This window comes from Bos mutus, chromosome 24, assembly GCF_027580195.1.
Source record: "Bos mutus isolate GX-2022 chromosome 24, NWIPB_WYAK_1.1, whole genome shotgun sequence".
Classification (NCBI taxonomy): domain Eukaryota; kingdom Metazoa; phylum Chordata; class Mammalia; order Artiodactyla; family Bovidae; genus Bos; species Bos mutus.
The window spans coordinates 23,687,316-23,709,731 of record NC_091640.1 but is presented as its reverse complement, the minus strand read 5'-3'; the positions used below and the strand labels follow the sequence as shown (position 1 = coordinate 23,709,731).

Here is a 22,416-nt window from a genome sequence, read left to right as displayed (position 1 = left end):
TTCTTTTCATCTGGTAAATTCTTAACACTTCCTTCAGAGTTCAACTTCCTTTAAGAAGTTTTTGTATATCCCCAAAGCACTTCACCCCTCTCCAGTACTCTTGCCTGGAAAATCCCATGGATGGAAGAGCCTGGTAGGCTGCAGTCCATGGGATCGCGAAGAGTCGGACCCGACTGAGCGACTTCACTTTCACTTTTCACTTTCCTGCATTGGAGAAGGAAATGGCAACCCATTCCAGTGTTCTTGCCTGGAGAATCCCAGGGATGGGGGAGCCTGGTGGCTGCCGTCTATGGGGTCACACAGAGTCGGACATGACTGAAGTGACTTAGCAGCAGCAAAGCACTTCATAGTTGGGACGGTTATTATAATTACTTGTTTACTTTCTTGTTTATAAGTATTTCCTGAGTACCTGATGTACTATATCAGGTTAAGAGGGTGCTAATTATAGTTGAATAAAGTGAATGAGTCAAAGAAGATTTTTCAGAGGAGCTCTTGTAGCTAATTTTTTTTTTAAGTTTTCAGAAGATCTGTAGACCTATAAAACTTATTTCTTATTGATTTATTTCCATGTCATTGCTGAATTGTCATTGTACAGCCTAGAGAAGGGATCTGATTTTCTGAGACTCAGTTGGACAACTGATAGGTTTTGAAAAATCTGTGTGTACTGTCAATTCACTAGCCTCTTTTATTATTTTGGGATACTTTGTTGAAGTTAATGGCAATGAAAACATATTCAATTCCTGCCATTAATATGTTACGTACCCTGTGAATTCAATAAAATATGGAACTTGACCTTTGGGAGATTAACATTAAAAAACCCCCAAAAAACCCCTTGAAGCCCAAGAGATACTTTTCTGTAAATTTTAAGTTGCAAAGTGTAGTAGAAATTCAGTAACATAAAAGTAGTCTTTTATGTTTGATTTTAGTAAGATTCAATGATGTATCTTACTTTATAAAGGCTTTCTGTGACTTACAAACCAAGAGAAGAGTTATATAGTATATTTATTACAACACGGATTGGAAATGTTTACAAAGTAAATAATCTCCTTTATACATGTAAGTAAAACATTTATAAGGAGTTCCCTGGTGGTTCATGTAGTAAAGTGGTAAAAAATTCCTCTGCCATTGCAGGACTCATGGGTTCATTCCCTGGGTCAGCAAGATTCCCTGGAGAAGCAAACAGCAACCCACTTCAGTATTTTTGCATGAGTAATCCCATGGACAGAGAAGCCTGGTGGGCTACAGTTCATGGGGTTGCAAAGAGTTGAAGAATTGGACGTGACTTAGTGACTGAGCATGCTTGCAAAATATTTACAACTTGATGTCACAGTTTCCTTTTGAGAGTGTAGAAATCTGATATAATGATGAAACAGACTTTATATATCAGATATCATAAACTATTACTATTACCAAAGTAACTAATAATTAAAATCACTGTTGTTAAAGTAATGACTAAAAATGGCTAATAAGAGTTTTTTTAAATAATGCTTATTTGGTACTTATATGCCTGATAGTACACTAACTTATTATATACATTATATTGTTTAATCCTAAGTGCAAACCTAGGAGACTAAGTGCAAACCTATGGTGCAAACCTATAGCATAGTCCATCTTTTTTAAATGAAGAAATTGAGATTAAGAGTGCCAGTTAAGTTTCTCTCAGTTGCAAGTGAAATAAATTTAGTGAAAACTAGTTTAAGCAAAAAGTCCCACTTAACTGAGAAATCCAAGGGTGGAAGTCAGTAAATTGTAAGTGGGTAAAGAGATATAGAGACTATCATCAAAATATTTGCTTTCTCTCCATCTTTTATCTTTGTTTTTTCTTGGCTTAATGCTGCAGCCAGGATCTGATAGAAGTCTTGGTCAAGATAAGATGCTCATTGGCACCCCAGAGCTGCATCCTCCAAGCATAAAACAAACCACTTTCCCTGCTCCTCCTCTTTATTATTATTGTTGTTATTTTAAATGCCCTCTCAGGGTAGTCTTTATTTTGTCCTACTTGACTGTTTTACTCATCTCTCACCAGCAGCAGTGGCCAGGATCAGGTAGCATGATTGATTACCATGCAGCAATGACTTGGAGCAGAAGAAAATTATGCAAAAGCACCAATAAAAGGGAGATAGAAAGTATGCCAGAAAAACAAATTATACATGCCATTCCTTCTGCTTTCAGAGAGGGCGAATTAGCTTGCTAAGCTCGTCAGTAGGAGAAGAAAGTGAAAGTCGCTCAGTCGTGTCCGACTCTTTGTTGCCCCATGGACAATACAGTCCATGGGATTCTCCAGGCCAGAATACTGGAGTGGGTAGCCTTTCCCTTCTCCAGGGGATCTTCCCAACCCAGGGATCAAACCCAGGTCTCCCGCATTGCAGGCTAATTCTTTACCAACTGAGCTATCAGGGAAGCCCAGTTATTAGTAGAGCAGTGATTAAAACCCATGTCTGCCCATGCTCAGAGTTCTAGACATTAAGCATATTAAAGTTACTTTTTTATTCCTTCTTCCTGGTATTAGTTTTATGATTATTTGTTTCACATTTTCAAGATGTTAAAGCCAAGACAGCCATTGCAAAAATTGTAAAGATTTCTTTGGAGCGTTTCCTCTGGAACTTACTTTCCTGATTTAGAGGCTAGATATTACAATGGATAGTTTCTGTTCTGTTTTTCCTCACAGACCAGTTTCTTTAAATAGCACTCTATATGAATGGTCTTTATATAATATTTATAGTTTAGCACCATTCATGACCTGAATTCATGAAATATATAATTCTGGATGAGGCTTCCAGGTTCTTTCTGGATGCAAGTAAATACTTTCATTCACTGACTAAATGCCAAGATTTTTTCACAGGATCAATTGTGACCCTAAGAGAATGTTAGTTTAATGAAAGAGAGCAAACTTTTCTTCTCCCTAGCGTAAACTCTCACTCATTTCTCTGAATATTGAGAAAAGATCAGCATAAGATGGCAACTCCCTGTTTTATGTACAGTTCCGTGGCCATCACAATCTTATGGCTGTCACTTCTTATTTATTCATTTAACGGCATTTCTCTTCTAGAGCTTAAGGGAAACAAAAGTTGTGCTTAGAAAATTTCTTCTTCTCCTTCTCCCTTTTTCTTTCCCTTAGCCTTGTGGAAATGTAACCGTACCTTCTCAGTTTGGATGAAGGTTGATGGCACTGAGCTTTTTGATGTTTATGCACGGTCTATTCTAGGCAGAGATGCTACTGTGAATAAAGAGAAAAACACACTTAGCCCACCAGGATCTTTAACGAGGAGATGAGAAAAGTAAAAATAAAACACTATTAAGTATAGACAAAAATACTATGTGACTCCTGTTCTCATCCTTCCTCCAATTTTTAGATATCTGTTTTTATCCCTTTTAGCTAATGCTGTCTTCACAAACCAAGTACTAGTAATTAAACGGGAATCGAAGGACTGTCGGTAGGAAAAACAAAAATCAATGAGCAAATACAGATATTGTATTACCTTTTAGTCTCCTAATGACTGTTTTATTTTTCCTTGCTCCAGAACTCACTGTTAAGTGAGTTCAGCTTATTGGTAGAGAATGCAAGATTCATAAAATTATTTTCATTCGTTAAAAGCTTCAGTGGAGAAGGAGGCCCTTTAAAAATTAGTCTCGTTTTCCCAGTCCATTCTTTTCATGACTTGTGTGTTATTTTCCTGGTGTAGATGATAGCCATAGGCAGCTTTTCAGAAAGAAGCAACTTGAAGCACATTAAAGGTATCATCCAGAAAAATGAATGATGAGGGAACAATAGTAGGACTTTGATAAAACTTAGTGTTTTGTTTTAATTTTTTTTTCTGTGTGTTTTGAATAAGCACTTGATCCTTGAACACCGCAGAGGTTAGGGGTACTGACCATCTGCACATTCAGAAACCTGTATAACTTAGAGTTGGTGCCCTCTCCCCTCAGTTCCTCTTCATCTGTGGTTCCGTATCAATGGATTCCACCAGCTATGGATCGTGTAGTACTTATTGTTGAAACATCTGCCTGTAAGTGGACCTGTGCAGTTACAACCAATGTGGCTCAAGGGTCAGCTGTGTTTTCAGTTGTGTTCGAGAGACTCAAAGAGATGAAAAGATAGTTTTCTACTAATTATATTTTTAAATTTCTTCCTTCATTTTTAATGAATGGTTGACTGGCTCTTTCATTATAGGCAGTAGGTTGGCACAGGGTGGCACCTCTTGCCCCTTGAAGTAGGTGTTACCAGGTGCATGGTCTTGTTCCCTCTATCCAGGGTTTGATTCAGCTTTTTTCTTTCTTGAATGTGTTAATCACAGAAGCTGATAACGATGAAATTTCAGTCACCCTGCTTCTAGCTTGGACATACAGATGTGAGTGAGGAATCAGCATTTGTTTTAATCCACCAAGATTTGGGGGTTGGTTTTTACTGTTTTGTATCCCTGCCTCCTGACAGATACAGTTCTGATAGCAACACGGGATGTTTTTGTTCCAGGCCACCCTTTCCCTTTGTTTATGAGACAGTAAATGCTTAATTACATGCTTAAGAGGTAAGTAAAGCAAACAAGGTTAAGTCCCTGTTTTCTTCTTCATTCCATTAAATTGCTTTGTAAAATCACCCTCTCCTGTAAAAAATATCTTTGATATTTGTCAAACCAGAAACCAGTAGAGGATTTTCATTGCAAGGAAAATTTGTTTCTATTTTCTCTTAAGATAATTCTGTTTATGTTTTTTCTTGATTAAAAAAAAAATGCTTTTCCTTCCATCTGTCTACTCAAGAGGACAGATTTCTAACCAGAGAGAGTGAAACAATTACTGTTAACAAGGAATTGAGTTCCAAGATAGTTGAAGAGATAGAAAAAGGGCACCTGGGCATTTTCAACAAGCTCAGGTTCCCAAGTCCAGACAAAGTGTGCTTCACGTTGCAAAGGTATGACCAGATTTCCACCCCATTGAGAAGAGGAAAGCAGACACTGTAATAACACCTCCTTCTTTCTTTTCCTTTCTCTCTCTCTCTTTTGGCCTAGAGGAGAGCTTGTGGAAAGGAGTGCCCCCACTAAGGGATTATATTTCCCAGTCTGTCTCAGAGCGTCCTGTCTCCATTTCCCATGCATTGAGGGCTCAGTCACCCTCCGGCCGTTTCCCACCAGTTTTGACTCTTTTCTAGATACAGCACAGAGAAACTCCTGACAGCTGACAGACTCCCCATTGAGCCCTACCTTTTCATGTAGGAAAAGGGGGAGAAAATGAGGAAAACTTGTCTTGAGAGCCTGCAGATTTTCATACCCAAGGAATGTGTTGACCACATGGATCTTAAACCAGACGAGCAAGGTTTGTTCAGCCCTTCAACTTGCCAGTGTGCAGCCCAGTCTATTCCATGCTTGGAAGCAAAAATTCAAAACCAGATTTTCTAGATGTTTCTACCAGTCATCTGCTCAAATAGCAGTGGAGTTGTTCATGCACAGCCCTTTACATATTATACTTTTCATTATGGCATAATTTATCTGTAGGAGACATTGATTTTCACAATGAATTCCTTATCTTCAAAATTTCTTGGCCTTTATATGGAAGTATAGCTACTTCATTGTAATTATTATAGGCAAGGCCATGACTGAGTTGTTAGGATTACAGAGTAGACTTTGGTCTTCTCATATGATTTCCCAGTAATACAGAGATGATGCATTTTGTGTTTATCTTCCGTTTGTACCAGCTGACTAGGATATTCCATAGTTTGTTCTTCTGTCGGTTCTCTATACCTGATAGCAGGTGTAGTTAGTGCTTAAAATCTGAATGTCAAGGTAGTTAGCAGAACTCTCAAAACTTTTCCTGCAGATCATTTCCTAGGGAGAATTTGATTCCTTTTGAGCCTAATTTCTACTGCCCATAGTTGAGTGACTCTAGGAGAAAAACATCTGGCCTAATTTATATTCAGGCATAATTCAATAATGCTAAATCACAACTTATGGGAAAAATCTAACTGCGACTTCATAAAAGCACTAATTTAGAGTTGGTTAATAGGTAACTCTTATTTGTATTTCTTTCAAAGGGATAGATATTTTGATCATATTGGAACTAATAATTTTTCTTCATTCTGACATCTAAAGGTGGCATTGTGGTATAATGAGCTTGCAGCCTGGTTGTATGCAAAACTCAGCTGGTAAAATCAGGACTGAGGAAGGCTAAAAAGCAAATAGGGACTATCTGATTTCATAAAGAATCTTTTGTTGGCGAAGGTAAGTTTTAATGTTCCATTGCCGCCTTAAAGAGACTCAGCCTGTACCTCATATCAACAAATATGGGCTGATTGAAACCAGTTCTGTTTGCTTTGTGCCCTGATAAATATGGCCTTCATTCCTCTGGCACTTAGTTTAAGAAACAGGACCAGAAAGGAGGGTTGGATGGAAAACTGGAAAACTTGGCTAATTTTAAGGTAGGTAATACATCAAGTAGAATCTTAAAGTAATTGCCCCAAGAATGTATTTAGTGTAAATTGTGTTGCAGATATTTTAATTATATCTTAATTACTTGAGTACAGTAAATCTGGTGGGAGATCTTTGACTTGGCTTTTAGTATAAATAGTTACGGTAGATTTTTATGCATGCTTTCCTTTACAGACAGGAAAACACATATCACAGAAACCTGTGGTCTATAGAAGGCCTGTAGGTTATATCACTAAAATATTGGTGTACCTGATTCATATTTTTAAATGTTGGCCCTGTTTCTGAAGCCTGGGATTCAGAAATTCTTTTAACTATTATTCATCAGAGTTGAGTTCTGGGTAAAGACTTATTGTGGGAATTATTTATAGCTTTGCCTGGAGAGTTCCTAATTTTATACAATTGTTTAATCTTTTAACTATTGTCTCTGGATGATCAAAGTGCATGCCTGACAAAGGACTAACTCTGAATTTCTGAGTTTTATTTGGTTAAGAATTGGGGTTACCAATGAAAAAGAAGTAAGTTTTCATAATAGGTATTCTGCTACTGAGAGTCTTCCCAGGTGGCTCAGTGGTAAAGAATCCTCCTGCCAATGCAATAGATACAGAAGACATGAGTTTGATCCCTGGGTCAGGAAATCCCCTGGAGGAGGAAATGGCAACCCCACTCCAGTATTCTTGCCTGGAGAAACCCATGGACAGAGGAGCCTGATGGGCTATAGTCCAGGAGGTCACAGAGAATCAGATCCAACATAGTGACTAAACAACAAAACTTCAGTATCTGCAGAAATAGAATGTTCCCCATTAAAATCAAGGTAGAGAAGAGTTTTTCTCAAAAGAAGAGAGTAATATGTTCACAAAACAAGAAGTCTAATACATCAACTCTTCCTTACCATTTATTTATCTTGTTTTCATTCATTAGGTATAAGTTTTTCCATGTGCCAGGTAATTGGATATAAAGCAATGACCAAAAAAGAAACAAAATACCATGATGACCATAATTACTTCCACGGACTCTGATTTATAATATCATCACTGGAATAGGATAGGGAAGGGTCATTTCTATGTAGACTAAACTAGCATTTTGAATGAAGATAAAAAAAGACATAGGTTAGTCTCCTTTGTAAGTCATTTCTAAATGAATTTGATGCTTCCCACCCTCCCCTCCTCAGCAATAGTAAACCAAAGGATAAGTGTCTCTAGAGATGATGATGGCATGTTTTATTGTATTTCATTTTGGTGTGTGTGTGTGTTCAGTAAATATTTGTTAAATCAATTAATTATTGAGGAGATGGTGCTGTTGTTTAGCTCCAGTCAGGAGAAGAGTTACTATTAACTGTGACAAAGCAAGCATCATTGTTTTTGTCATTCTTCAACATTTAAGAGGTCAGAATCAAATAATCCCATATAACAAAGTCATTTTCTACAATTATCTCAAGATATATTCTGCAACTAATTCCTTCTGGCAGCTGCATCTGGATGCTGTGTCATTTCAAGCTAGTCTGTAAGGATAACACTGAAGAATTCTGACTCAGATTGAATGATGAATAATGTTTGCTTTGGAAAAAATTCAATATACCTGCATTTTATTTTCTCTACTGTGCTTTACAGTAGAGGGTATATAAATGTGTCTGCTGTTGTTTGAATATTCATTTTTATTTTGTTTTGAAATTGATTTTAAATTAAATATTATATAATTTATATTATATATGTATCCATTATATGTTTTATGATATAAAGATTATCTTAATATACAATTTAAAGATTATGAAAGTAATTTGTGCTTCTAAATACAAAAATATTTTAAGAATATGAAATTTCCTCCTTCAGCTTTTGCTTTTCTGCCACTGTCTAGGGTAACAATTGTTAGATGTTTGAATATTTTTATCTGGTGTGAATGTGTGTGTGGGGGGGTTGTGGGTGTATTTGTATGTACACCACATGTACTTGTATATATGCCTCTTCTATATGTATTATTTTTAAGCTTGTTTATATTTTTTACTCATCACTTTCTAGTGGATATCCTTCCATATCAGTACATGTTTTCCTTCCAATGTCTCTGTATTATTTTGTGGGATGTATGTGCCTTCATTTATTTAACCTTCTCTCTCTTAGATTGTATTTTTTAAAAAATAGTTTTAGAATGATGTTTTATTGAATGTGCAGGATGAGCTGAGGATTTCTGTATGATAAATACCTAGTGATAGACTGAAAGTGAAAGTCGTTCAGTCGTGTCGGACTCTTGGTTAGCCTTTCCCTTGTCCAGGGGATCTTCCTGAGCCAGGGATCAAACTCAGGTCTCCCGCATTGCAGGTAGATTCTTTACCAGCTGAGCCACAAGGGAAGCCCAAGAATACTGGAGTAGGTAGTCTATCCCTTCTCCAGTGGATCTTCCCGACCCAGGAATCGAACTGGGGTCTCCTGCATTACAGGTGGATTCTTTACCAATTGAGCTATCAGGGAAGTCCAGAATGATAGAAAGATTTGAAAAATGGGACCACTTTCTTTTTACATTTTCGTAGTACTGTTCAATTACCCTCCAACTAAATTTGGACTTTTTGCTACAAGGTATCATGTGGTGGTGGTGAAACACTTGTAGTTCAGGAGCATGAGTTTGAATCTCCCCTCTGCTTGTTACTTGGGACTAGCCTGGAATAAGTGATTTAATTTATCTGTATCTCAGTTTTCTCATGTACAGAAAAATAATACCTACCTTGATTGGTGACTATGAAAACGAAATATTTTAATGTAAGTCAGGTTCTTATAAAAGTGTCTCGTGTATTTTTATTAAAAATTCTTCCCAGTATTATGTAAGTACTATCTGCTATTGTTAACATGAGCACCTTGTAAGGATTCCCAAGATAAGGAAACTTTGAGTCTCAGCTGATTACTCCTTCATAATGTTATGCTGAAGAGAACACTGACCTTGACCAGAGACTTCCATATGGACTGGTGTTTATTCTCCTACATGTGGACAAAAATACAAATTAAGCTTCTTAATTTTCATATTATCTTATTCTACTGCTGCAAGTCTGCTTTTCAGAGTTGTCACATCTATCTGTAGTGCATGCATGCTAAGTCACTTCAGTCATGTACGACTCTTTCGAACCCCATAGGCTATTGCCCTCCAGGCTCTGTCCATGGGATTCTCCAGGCAAGAATACTGGAGTGGGTTGCCATGCCCTTCTCCAGGGGATCTTCCCAAGTTAGGGACTGAACCCACATCACTTATGCCTCCTGCATTGGCAGGCAGGCTCCATACTGCTAGCGCCACCTGGAAAGTCCTTCTACCTTTAGTAGTAAAGTATAAATAAACTCCAAGTTGTCATTAGGGTATATACTCTTTAACTTAATCATATTAGATCTTGGGAATACTGTCTACCTAATTAGTCTCAAGTATTATATTTTTGAGCTTCCCTAGTGGCTCAGACAGTAGAAAAATCTGCCTACAGTGTAGGAGACTTGGGTTCAGTCCCTGGGTCTGAAAGATCCCCTGGAGAAGGGCATGGCTGCCACTCCAGTATTTTTGCCAAGAGACTTCCATGGACAGAGGAGCCTAGTGGGCTACAGTCCATGGGGTCACAAAAAGTAAGACACAACTGAGCGACTAAGCACACACACACACACATTATATTTTTATGTTATGCTTAGATTTTGTGAGAGATTCAGCAATATGAACTTACGTATGTTATGTGTTTGCTTTTGTGAAACTCTCATTGAGGACCCTGCCTGTTACCACCCAGTGCCTCTGTATGAATTTCACTTGACATGATCCTCTTAGTTTAGGGATAGGAAACTTGATCTTCTCTGACAAACCAATGTTTCTTTCCTGAAGCTAATAGGACTTAACTGGTCGTTTGTCTCTACATTTTAGCTGCCTTAGAATTAGTACCGTATTCTAGGTCAGAATCACAGCAGCTTGATCACAGGGCATGAAGTTTTGAAATATTCCCTGTATTTTCTTCTTTAAATTAGTGCCTATTTCTAAAAAGAACATATAATAAAGTAATAGAGAGGTTATATCCTATGTTTTAGATGAGATAAGAAATGATAAAATATGAGCTTGACAAACAAGACACTGAGAAAAATCTGCAGATATGATCACGGGTGCTGCTCATAACCATGGGGAAAGCCGCAGAGAGCAGGGGGGTAATTTTCCAAGAGCTGAAGCACTTCATGACTGCGGGACTTTGGGAGAGTCAAATGAACACGCCTGCATTTTAGTTGCCTCACCTCTCGTAAGATGAGGCTGTTACTACTTCCCATGATGATAAAGTGGTGGTTGTGAGGATCAAGTAAGCTTGTGTTTATGTTAGAACAGAATTTGGTGCAGGGTAGCTATTGGGTATTTTCTATTGTTATTATTATAAAAAAAGAACAAGAAAAACTTGTTGAAATTACAGACTGTAGGGCTTTATCTCAACTCTCAGTAAAATTCTACAGAGCATTATTAAACAGAAATGGAAGTAGTGATCCCTGGAAGGCATTATGGATTCTCTAAGTTAATTCATGTCAAACTAAATTAATTTATTTTTGATAGGATTATTAGACATACAGCAGGAGGATGCGCCTGGTGGAGCGAAATTTCAGCCAGTCATTTGACGTATTCTCTTGTGGGACTCTTTTAAAACTGATGGGCAAATATGAACTGGGCGATAGTATAATTAAATGATTTTTTAGCAGATTGAGCTTCTATAGACAAATTATACTGATTGGCTCATCAGTATCATTTTGAAAGGAGATCCCAGTAGCAACCACATGGTTTGTGGCTTTGTTTTTCCTTGCATTATTCTCCTGTCAGGAATAACTTGGAGGAATCCGTCAAATCATGCTTGTCACATGTGTGGATATCACAAAATAAAAAGGGAAACTGAACAGTTGGACAAGGGAATAATGATTCCAAAAGAAGTTTGGAAGCTTGGACGAACCACCTGCACCTAAAAAGATGAAATTTAACTCAGATAAATATTTCTCCAATTTGTGGATAAAGCAAAATTTACCTGTTACCTTAAATAATCAGATATTAGAGGATAATAGGATTTCAGAGCCTGCAAAAATGGATTGAAACAAACACTAGTGCATAAAGATACGTTTCTGTCTGGCGAGTTTGGAAAATATACCACAGAATTACGCATGTGGTTTCAGAAGCAAATGTTGAACGATCTGGAAGTTTTCGTTGATTGACAGTGTGAGGACTGCTGAAAAAGAGCAAGTGTTCTGTTAGATTGTATTAATGTAATTATATGAGCTAGAGAAATGGAAGTAATAGGTTTACTATACAGATTATGTTTCAGTCAAACTACATTTGGAATATTTATCAATGGTATTTAACTAATTTGCTTTAATTAGGATAGTTCTTAAAGATGTGAATTACAGATGACATTAGCAAATTCAAGAATATTCAAGGAAGGATGATTTGGGAGGTAGTCTGCAAGCTATTTCGGAGAGGCAATGGCACCCCACTCCAGTACTCTTGCCTGGAAAATCCCATGGATGGAGGAGCCTGGAAGGCTGCAGTCCATGGGGTTGCTAAGGGTCTGACACGACTGAGCAACTTGACTTTCATTTTTCACTTCCATGCATTGGAGAAGGAAATGGCAACCCACTCCAGTGTTCTTGCCTGGAGAATCCCAGGGACAGCAGAGCCTGGTGGGCTGCCGTCTATGGGGTCGCACAGAGTCGGACACGACTGAAGTGACTTAGCAGCTGCAAGCTATTTTATGTGAGGATGGATGTAAGAAACCAAGGATCCATTAGCCTGAAAATAAAAGGCTGGGACTTTCCTGGTGACTCAGTGGCAAAGCATGCACCTGCCAACTCGGGAGACCTGGGCTCGATCTCTGGGTCAGGAAGATCCCCTGGAGAAGGAAATGGGAACCCACTCCAGTGTTCTTGCCTGGGAAGTTCCATGGAGAGGGGAGCCTGGTGGGCTACAGTCTATGGGGTTGCAAAAGAATTGGACACAACTTAGTGACTGAACAACCAAAGGGAGGCTGGGCCCCTAATAGTGTTTTCAAACAGGTGGCATTATATCATGTGAATAAATTATTGGATCCCATTTTAGAAATTCATGTAACACAATTACCTTACTTTAGGCTTCCGTGGTAGCCAGGTGGTTGTAATTGAATATTAAATATTTGTCACATTCAAAGGCAAAAACCAGGGCTACATAGCAGAAGTAATAGGAAAGCATAATTTTTGCTTGGTACACAGAAGAAACATTGTAATAATCAGTAGGTTCTGAATAGGCCATCTGCACATTTCTGTGGTATAAGAGTATTTCTTCTTCATTAAAGAGATGTCTGACTTTTTAAGACAGGTTTCATATGTATCTTCATTTAAATAATGATTAATGTTTTTCTTTTACATTTTTTGGAACATTGTGGAAATTCCAGGTCTGTCACTAGTGTTTTCTTTCTATGTGTCAAAGGAATGTCAACTGTTTGTCAAGCTTAGAAAATTACTGAGGTAGAGCAAGCTTGCCAAAATCCCCCAGGAAATTAGAAGTCATCTCTCAGTTGCATAGAATTTTACCTGCAGATTTAGGTAGTGGTCACTGTCTGAACTGTTCCAGGCTTCAGAAAACTGTCTCTGTACTCTGAGCCCTGCTCAGGTTTTAGGAGGCTGAGCCACCAAAATAATTTTACTGTAAGAATTTCCTTCTGATGGACATTCTATAGATCGTAATTGCAAGAAAGTTCATCTTTAAGTATATGTTGTTGGAAGTAAGTTGCCGCTTCTGGTATTCTCTATTTTTGCTTGATTTGTAACACAAACACAACTGGATAATTCGTCCCCACAGGGTGCTTTTCTTCCTAGATAAGAGAGCAGTGTCTGAAAGAGTGCCTTAGTGGATAATCCCTCTTGTTAAACACCGGGAGGAAGACTTCGGGTTGGTGAAAGCAGATACAGGGTGGTGCAGGTTTACATGTGAATCCACAGGGAATAAAGTTGACCATGATCGGGGATGGGGTTGGTGATATGTGTCTAACCTGATTTGTAGAAACCCTAGTGCAGCTTAGGCAGGAAACTGCAAAGAAAGACTCCACCTAATGTCCATTATTATTATTATTATTATGTTTCTGTAGCTCCCTTCTTTGTGTTGAAAAGATTCATGTTTCTAGGCTGTGCTCAAAGGAGGCATTTTTCCCAGCCAATAGTATTTAGCTAATGTTTACTAACACATGTTGCAGTAGGCAGTCATTTGGCATCCGGAAATAATCAGTGCTTTACACTCAAGCTCCCATTTAGTCCTCACAAAATTTTTCTAAAGGAGAAAATGAAGAAACTGAGTTCAAGGAGGTTAAATATCCAAGATCACTCAGCCAGTGAGTAGCAGTTCCTGGTTTATCTGACTTCCTTGTTATGCTATCAAAATTCCTAATGTGCAGCAACTCAAAACTAACTTGGTCTCCATCGAAGCCTGCTTAATGGTGCTCTAATCTGATGCTACAGACGTGAATGAGGATCAAGGTCTTCGATCGCACGAGCCTTGCAGTGTCGCTGGAAGAATATCATTAAACAGATAATGCTAATTAAGGACAGCTGTGACAGGCGCTGCCATGGGAAAGTACAGGTTAAACCGTTATCTGAGAGTTCAAGGAAATATCTGATTTGTTCTGAAGTGGGAGATTGCTGAGAGGGGGATGATGAGCTGGATGGTGCGTATAATGTCTTGACTCCAGGCCCACGGTTTCTATGAGAGCCTTGTGCTCAAGACGAGAAGCAATTTAACTTGGTAGAAGGAGCAGACTTCTCTTGGCTAGACCCATTGACTTCCTACTGCCAGGTCTCAGGGACTCTTCATCTTCTTGGACACCTTTTCTTCTAGGTGAAGTTGGCCTGACTCTCAAAGCTTTTATAACAAAATTTTGCATCTTTTAAGTCACACATTCACAGATACTACTACAGCATGTAATTTCCCCATAAAATGCAGGCAAGTAGAGTAGAAAAATTGTGGGTGTCATCTTTGGGGCTTCCCTGGTGGCTCAGTGGTAAAGAATCCATCTGCCAATGCAGGAGATGCAAGAGTCACAGGTTCGATCCCTGGGTCAGGAAGATCTACTGGAGAAGGAAACAGCAGCCCTCTCCAGTATTCTTGCCTGGGAAATCCCATGCACAAAGAAGCTGGTGGGCTACAGACCATGGGGTTGCAAAGAGTCAGACATGACTTAGCGACTGAACAACAGAGTATTATTTTTTATACCCTTAACTAGTAACCACATATGTTAGAAGTGAAAACCACCTCATTGAGGTATAGATATTGGGCGCTGGGCAAGGTACTATCACTTTTTATGTGATTCATTTTCTTATCTGAATACTACCAGCCATTCAAATTCATGTCTCATCAAAATGACATGGACCTTTGAGGTTTCTCAAGAAGAGTGGAAATAGGGAATATTAAATACATGAAGGCAGGAGGAGAAGGGAAAGACGGAGGATGAGATGGTTGGGTGGCATCGCCAACTTGATGGACATGACCTTGAGTAAGCTCCGGGAGTTGGTGATGGACACAGAAGCCTGGCATGCTGCAGTCCATGGGGTCACAAAGCATGGGACATGACTGAGTGACTGAACTGAAATATATGAATCCAGGAGTCTGTTGTAATACAAGTAAAACCTCTGGAGACTTAGCAGGGATGAGGTGTCTAATATATATTTGCTGCTTTTATTGTATTTAAACATTGTCATCATCAATATTATCATGTGTGCAAGTCCTGTCCTACAAAGTAGCTTTATGACCTTGGACTAATTACCTCACCTTAGTGCATTTCAGAGGAAGTTAATCCTGTCTCTCCTACGCATTTCACTGAGGTGTCAGGGTCAAATTTTATATATATATATATATCTATCTCATATATAAGCAAATGAAATAATATATGTTGTAAGCAAACACTCTTTGATTGTAGAGAGCTATATAATGGTTTATTGTTATAACCTCTGATTCATTTACTGAATACATAAGACCTTAAATAGCTAAACGTTTTAATGAACTGTCAATATGATTTAAGGGAAAATAGTTTGAGAAAGATTTAAACCTGTATCATCACTGTGACTGTATTAATAAATTGTAGAAGTCATTTATTGCACAGTTAAATAAATAAGCTCAGAAATTTTTTTTCAGGGCCTGAAGGACCAAATCTTTTACCTTTAGATGAACATTGGTCTAATATGTTTATCTTCAGTTCAGTTCAGTTGCTCAGTCATATCCGACTCTTTGGGACCCCATGGACTGCAGCACGCCAGGCTTCGCTGTCTATCACCAACTCCTGAAGCTTGCTCAAACTCATGTCCATTGAGTCAGTGATGCCATCCAGCTATCTCATTCTCTGTCGTCCCCTTCTCCTTTTGCCTTCAATCTTTGCCAGCATTAGGGTCTTTTCGAATGAGTCAGTTTATCTTAGGGTACTGGAAATGACTTTTCTGGGTAAGCTTTAAAATGTTTGATGTATGGTATTCCTGGACCATACGTGCTGAAAGAATGAACCTAAAACAGAAATCATTCTTAGCATGGCCTGTGTCCTCAGTGATTCAGCAAATATCCCTTTCCTTTTCTTTCTATATTGCTATCTTTTTTTGCAGATTTTTTTCTCTTCATATGGGGCATGTAGAAATCTGGGGAAGAGCAGTCTGAGATAGACTCTTGTCTGTCGTGTCTCAAAGTTGCATAAATGTACATGTCTTTGAGATAAGCTCTGATGTAGTTGGGCTTCCCAGGTGGCACTAGTGGTAAAGAACCTGTCTGCCAATGCAGGAGATATAAGAAATGTGGGTTTGATCCCTGGGTCAGGAAGATTCTCTGGAGGAGGCTATGGCAACCCACTCCAGTAGACAAGAGTGGCGGGCTGCAGTCCATGGGATCGCAAACAGTCAACCACAAGTGAAGTGACTTAGCATGCATGCATACAGGCTGATATAAATTAGTCACATTGGTAAGGGAGCTGACATCCAGTGGGTTGTTGACCAGTTCTGCACATCTGTTCATGCCCTCTGGAAAATGCAAGGGAATCCATTGTAAGGGAGGCCATTGAGAGTATGTGTGTTTTGTGTCCTTGGAACACATGGAAAGTCTACTTTGGTTTGAGCAGTGCTGAGTCTGCAGCCTGTTGGGAGTAGCAATGCAGGAGACAGAAGATAGTTGAAAATTGAAAGGACTTTAGTACATGAGAAGGAAGTATGAGAGGCGTAAGATCCAACTCTTAGGGAGACAGAGTCAAGTGGAATCACAAATGTAGCTCTAACACGGGAGAGCAATTTGTTTTAGAAAGAAAGAAAGGGCATTTTATGTAAAGATTGAACACTGTGACAGACTCTGATTTGTATAGAAGAGACAGTGATATCTGGCCAAAGGTTTCTAATTACAGCCTTCTCTTGGCAGCCTTCTCTCAGCTAATAATTCTAGCTACAGATTTTCTTTGGGAAATGGCAGTTTTAGGGGCTTGTTTTTGAGGAAATAAATTATAAAACAGCTTCATTTTCAGCAAGAAAATTTTTGAAAGGGACTAGAAAAGATCATTTTTTAGCCAAAGTAAATAATGTAGGAAAAAGAAAACAGAACTATTGGAAAGGAGACACAATTCATAGTTTTTGTAGAAAATGTGATTTTATACTTCTATGCTATTAGAACTATTAAGAATTCAATTAGCTGTTCATATAGATAATAATTATCACAGTTCAGTGGCTTTTGTGTGTAGCAGTAAAATGTGAGAATATTTTATGAAAAAGTATATTCAGAGTTGCAACCCAAAATATAAAGCACTTAATAAAAAGCCTATTACAGTTTATAAAATAAAACTCAAACATGGAACAATGTGTGTACATTTCCTGAAAGTTTAATTAGAATGTCTCATTTAATTCCAATCTAAGTTTCATTTAGAAATGTAAAGAACTGAGCAATGAAAAATTTAGGAAGGAATAATGAGAGCCATGTCCTATCCAGAGAGTGAAGTGTATTGTAATGTCACAGCAATTTAAACAGGGTGGTGCTGGCACAGGAATTGACTGAAAGTCAGGGCAACATAGGGGCTTCCCTGATAGCTCAGTTGGTAAAGAATCTGCCCCCAATACAACACACCCGGTTCGATTCCTGGGTTGGGAAGGTCCCCTGGAGAAGGGATAGTCTACCCAATCCAGTCTTCTTGGGCTTCCCTTGTGGCTCAGCTGATAAAGAATCCGCCTGCAATTGGGGAGAACTGGGTTTGACCTGGATTCCCCTCAGTCTGGCCTGGAGAGAAATTCCATGGACTGTACATCCTTGGGGTCACAAAGAGTCAGACACGACTGAGTGACTTTCACTTCACTTCACAGGGGAACATAGCAGGAACTCTGGGTGAGCCCCAGGGACAGTGGTTTGCAGTTCATTTCAGAGACCCTGAAAATTCCCAGAAGTGCCTTTGGCCATTAGAGGGAGTAAGTGCTGGGGGTTCTGAGCACTCTCATCACTACTTTGCGTGCGAAGTCCCTTCAGTCCTATCTGACTCTATGCGACCCCATGAACTGTAGTTCACCAGGCTCCTCTGTCCATGGGATTTTTCAGGCAAGAATACTGGGATGGGTAGCCATTTCCTTCTCTAGGGGAATCCTCCCTATCTAGGGATCGAACCCAAAGCTCCTGCATTGCAGGCAGATTCCTGACCATCTGTGCCTTTTATATTGGGTTTCCACATTGTTATGTTGTTTTCACATCCAGAAGCGTTTTCATCGCCCTAATTGTAATATATGGCAGAAGATGCCTCACTAACCATAAACCAGAAACTGGCTTATGAAACAAATTGTGTTGGGGAATCTTGACCTATATTAATAATAGGTGGGGGCTTAAGTTAATTCTTCACAAGGCTGCAAACAGATGCATTCTGGATTGATTGAAGGGATTAAAAATAAAAGCATAGAATACAAGAAATATTTGTAGATAATTACCTACTCTCTGGATAAAAGGAATGTCTAAGCATAAGAGCAGGTAAAGCCACAATGGAAAAGTCACATAAGTAGTTATGTGAAAATAGAATACTTTATGTGTCTTCATAAATATCCAAAAATAAGTAACATAAAGAATACAAATCTGTTATTAACATGCCCAATAATGAATATTATTTTAATCTATAAATAGCTTTTTACACATTAGTAAGAAAGAGATATCCCATATGGTATTCATTTGAAAAAAAACTTTGTTCTCCTTAGTATTTACAAAAGTATAATTAGAGTAACAATGAATTACAACTTATTTGACCCACCAAGTTGGCAAATATTGTGAAAAAGATAATATTTAATCCTGGCAAAGTTGTGGAGAGAGGCAGGTTCAGTTCTGCTTGGTGAGAGTATAAATTGTTAAAATATTTTTCAAACAGTTGGCAGTGTATCAAGAGACATGACCAAGCTCATATCCTTTGACTCAATAATATTCTAAGAACATTACATTCAGTGTATTCTTTGGGAAATTATTTTTGGTTGTAAACTTACTAGTGCATTTTGTTTTCTATAATACAGGTATGAATTTGCATTTTTCCATTTTTTTCAATCAGAAAACAAAACTTTTAAAATTATCATTATCCATGGTGAACTCTAAAATTGGAATCTCTATATTTTGTCATAATTGTATTGTTGTTGCCCAAGACAGTTTGAACCTGTTTTGATTATCTGAAATATTTATTGGCCCTCTTACTAATCTTATTATGATACATAATCTTAAAAATTGTATAGAATCCCACTCTCTTCACTGCTCTATTGCATCCTTGACCCCTGTTTCTAAGGGGTAGGTACAAGGTGGAAAACGATTGGAAGAATATGTTAAATTCAGATTAAGTGTTACATAACAGGAAGACATTTTCAAATGCTAGTTGTATTTGAATATGTCAAGAAAGGTAATCTAGGAAGAATAATTTTTCAGGACTTAGGAAACACTGCATAGCCAAGACATTGATTCCTGGCATGTGTGGGTGCTTCCTCAGTCTAACATTGGGGGCTGTAGTTTCCCTCTGACTGTGGCTTCTTCCCTCTGTTGTGTTTGAGTATGGCTGCCTGCTAGTCTGATTCATGTCTCTGCCATGTGTCATGTTATTTCAGTGCTATCCATGTTATTGTTCCATGAAAGTAATTTCTATCTTGTTCTCTGAATGCTCCCACAGCTAGTTCAGTGAAGCCTGTTCACACCCAGGACCCTCTCCTGCTCCGTCCCCTTTCTCTGGCTTGCAGGAACTGAGGGTGGCTTCTGGTGTTCTGGGTTGCTTCAGCATTTCCTTCCTGCCTCTCATCCACTTCGCGATGTAATTCTTCGCACTTTTACTTCCTTTGTAGAGTAGGATGTGATGTCATAGAGAAGGGGACAGGGCTATCCAAATTCTCTCAATTGCTGGGAGGAGCTGCCAAGGTGTGCTGAGGGGCCTGTACTCAGGAAGAGAAACAGGGAGTCCTCCACAGTGAGTAACCCCACTTTCGAGTGTACCCAACTTTCCATGAAAACCTTACCCGGTACGCTGGAGTTTCCTCTTCCGCCCTTTCTGGATTTAATCAGTTTGCCTTTTGGACATGCCCAGTTCAGCTCAATATGCCTCCTTTCTCCCCTTTTTTCTCTGCCCGCTCTCTTTTCTGCCATCCCGTGTCTCTCCCTTCCAGTTTCCCTCTTCCTTGCTTGCTTACTCATGTATGTGTGTGTTTATTGACCTTCTGCCCATACCTGCTATGAGAGACCATTGTTCCCAGCATTGCCTGTCCTTGGGGGTGATGCCCACCCTGTATCTAGTCCACGTGACCACAGCATCGCCTTTCAGTAACTCATGAGTATGAACTGTTCTACAATACTGACGGTTCTTTTTATTTCAAAAATTCTGTTGGCTTTTTTGTTTTCATGTCTGTATCTTTCCTGCCTTTCTTTGTAACCTAATCTTTCCCCCTTTTCAGCTCTTTCATGCAGTTTCCTTCTTGCCTTTTTTAAACCAATATTTTTACACTTTTGTCCTCTTCCCTGTACAGCTGTGCCTATGTTTCTCCCCCCCCCCACCTTTGATAGTCTTCAGTCCATCCCTCCCAATAGTCTCCTCTCTGGAGACAGTTTTCCTTCTTTCCTGTTGACATACTTGTTGCTACGCTCTTTCCAGTGTAGCATGTTTTCGATGTTCTTTAAAGAATTGCCATCTGCAACTAAGGGACTGACCAGACTGGGAAAACTGGGGACATTTTCTGGGAAATAGAGGCGAGAACAGAAAAGTGGCCTTAATGGTGAGGAAGGGCAGGCTGTGGATAATTCACTAGATAACCACAAGGAACAGAGCCCCAAGGAGCAGAAGCCTTGCCAGTGACCTCTTTGAAATTTAGCCATTGATAGTAGAAGAGATCACAGAGCTCTTTTGAATGTATTTGGAAGCCTTTTCAATTTAAAATTTGCCTAAAAACTTCTCAATTAATTCTCAATTATTATGATAATTCTGATCTGATAATCATAGTAGTCATAAATTAGGACTCTAGAATCATAAAGTTGCATGGGGCCATGACTTGTGCACAGACTCCTGTACAGAAAATTTAAGTATTGGGTTGGCCAAAAGGTTCATTTGGGTTTTTCCATAAGATGTTCTAGAAAAACGCAAATGAACTTTTTGGCTAATGCAATAGGTGTCATCTACCCTTGGAAGAAGTCGTTGTGAGGATACGTGCAGACTTGTTTTCTTGTACTGGATGTGGTCCTCACAGCCCTTGTTCGTGAGTCGTGTGGGGACCATTGCTTACTGCTTTCACTACGTGTAGTTCAGTCCCGGGGTAAATAAAGAGCCTTGATTGCTAGGACTGGTGGTCTAATGCCCGTGGAAGTAATTAACTGTGTCCCATGTTATTTCCCATACTTTGTTCAAAATATCCCCTCCGCTCAAAAATAAGTAGGACAGATGGGGAGAGAAGGAAAATAGGACTCAGTTCATAAAGCTGAGATGGGCTGAACCGGAAGAGGAAGGGGGTTTACTTGAAATGAATTGGAAAAGGCAAATGAAAGGAAACTGAGCTGAACTGGAAGACACACTGTAATGGGATACTTGGGTTTCTGTGTGCTTTCTCTCCATTTGGGCCACGAAGGGTTTTTGTTGTTTTTTAATACAGAAGAAGTTGATCACACTATGAATCCAGTGAGGTTATTTCTGACTAGTGCTTTGTTCTCTGCTGTTGATGGTATTCAGGCTCATGTTTCCAAGCTTTTAGAAATTTAGGAAACATTTTAACAGCCTGAACACATGACTTTAACAATAAAATGTTAGCAATTTTAAATAAAGGAAATTATATGCATTTACTAACTCGGTGTTTTCAGGTTTCACATTACTTTTTTTGTGGTGTATGCCTTTGTGACATTTTTGCAGAATGGCCCCTGTATGTTGCAGAAATTGCCATAAATGTCCAGGAAAAAATTATATCCTATCACTTGCACACCTGACATGTATCACGTAACCTGATTTTGGCATAATAGCCCCTTCCCCTTTAAAATTTGCATGATTCACACACATTTGCATCTTGTATGTTTCTATGCAGTAATCTAGAAGTCTTATGTCTGTCTTTATTTTTTAGGCACTAGAAAAACATCCCAACTCACCAATGACAGCAAAGCAGATATTGGAAGTCATTCAGAAAGAAGGGTTAAAAGAAACAAGGTCAGTATTCGTATTTACATTTTCTGTTTTCTTTGATTAACAGTTGCTACTGATTGCAAAGCAACAGATGTATGTAGCTTTTGATGATGTAGTTGATTGTGAATTAAGTAGCTACCTGCAGATTCTTTGGTGACTGCCAAATATTTGAGTGACCCAAGATTTCCTTGGAACTACTTGTTCACTTAATAAATTAGACTGATAGAGAATGTACTTCATTAACAAGGAGCAGCACTGTGTGAATTTGCCTATAATTGGAGTTACTCATCTCTCTCGTAAGAGAAGACTTTTGTTTCTGAAAGTGACTACTGAAAGAGAAACGTTTTACAGTCTTCACAGATAGACTCCAGGATGTAAGATGAGCTCACTCTGAGAAAATTCAAATTG

The 22,416-nt window shown here is 38.8% G+C and overlaps 1 protein-coding gene across 1 annotated transcript in view; it reads left to right on the top strand.

The window, feature by feature from the left end:
* Positions 1-22,416, top strand: part of ASXL3 (ASXL transcriptional regulator 3) — a 196,229-nt gene that overhangs the window by 10,837 nt on the left and 162,976 nt on the right. The window contains exon 2 of the mRNA XM_070361800.1: positions 21,950-22,032. Within this exon, the coding sequence (XP_070217901.1) occupies positions 21,950-22,032 (83 nt within the window). The remainder of the gene's footprint in view (positions 1-21,949; positions 22,033-22,416) is intronic.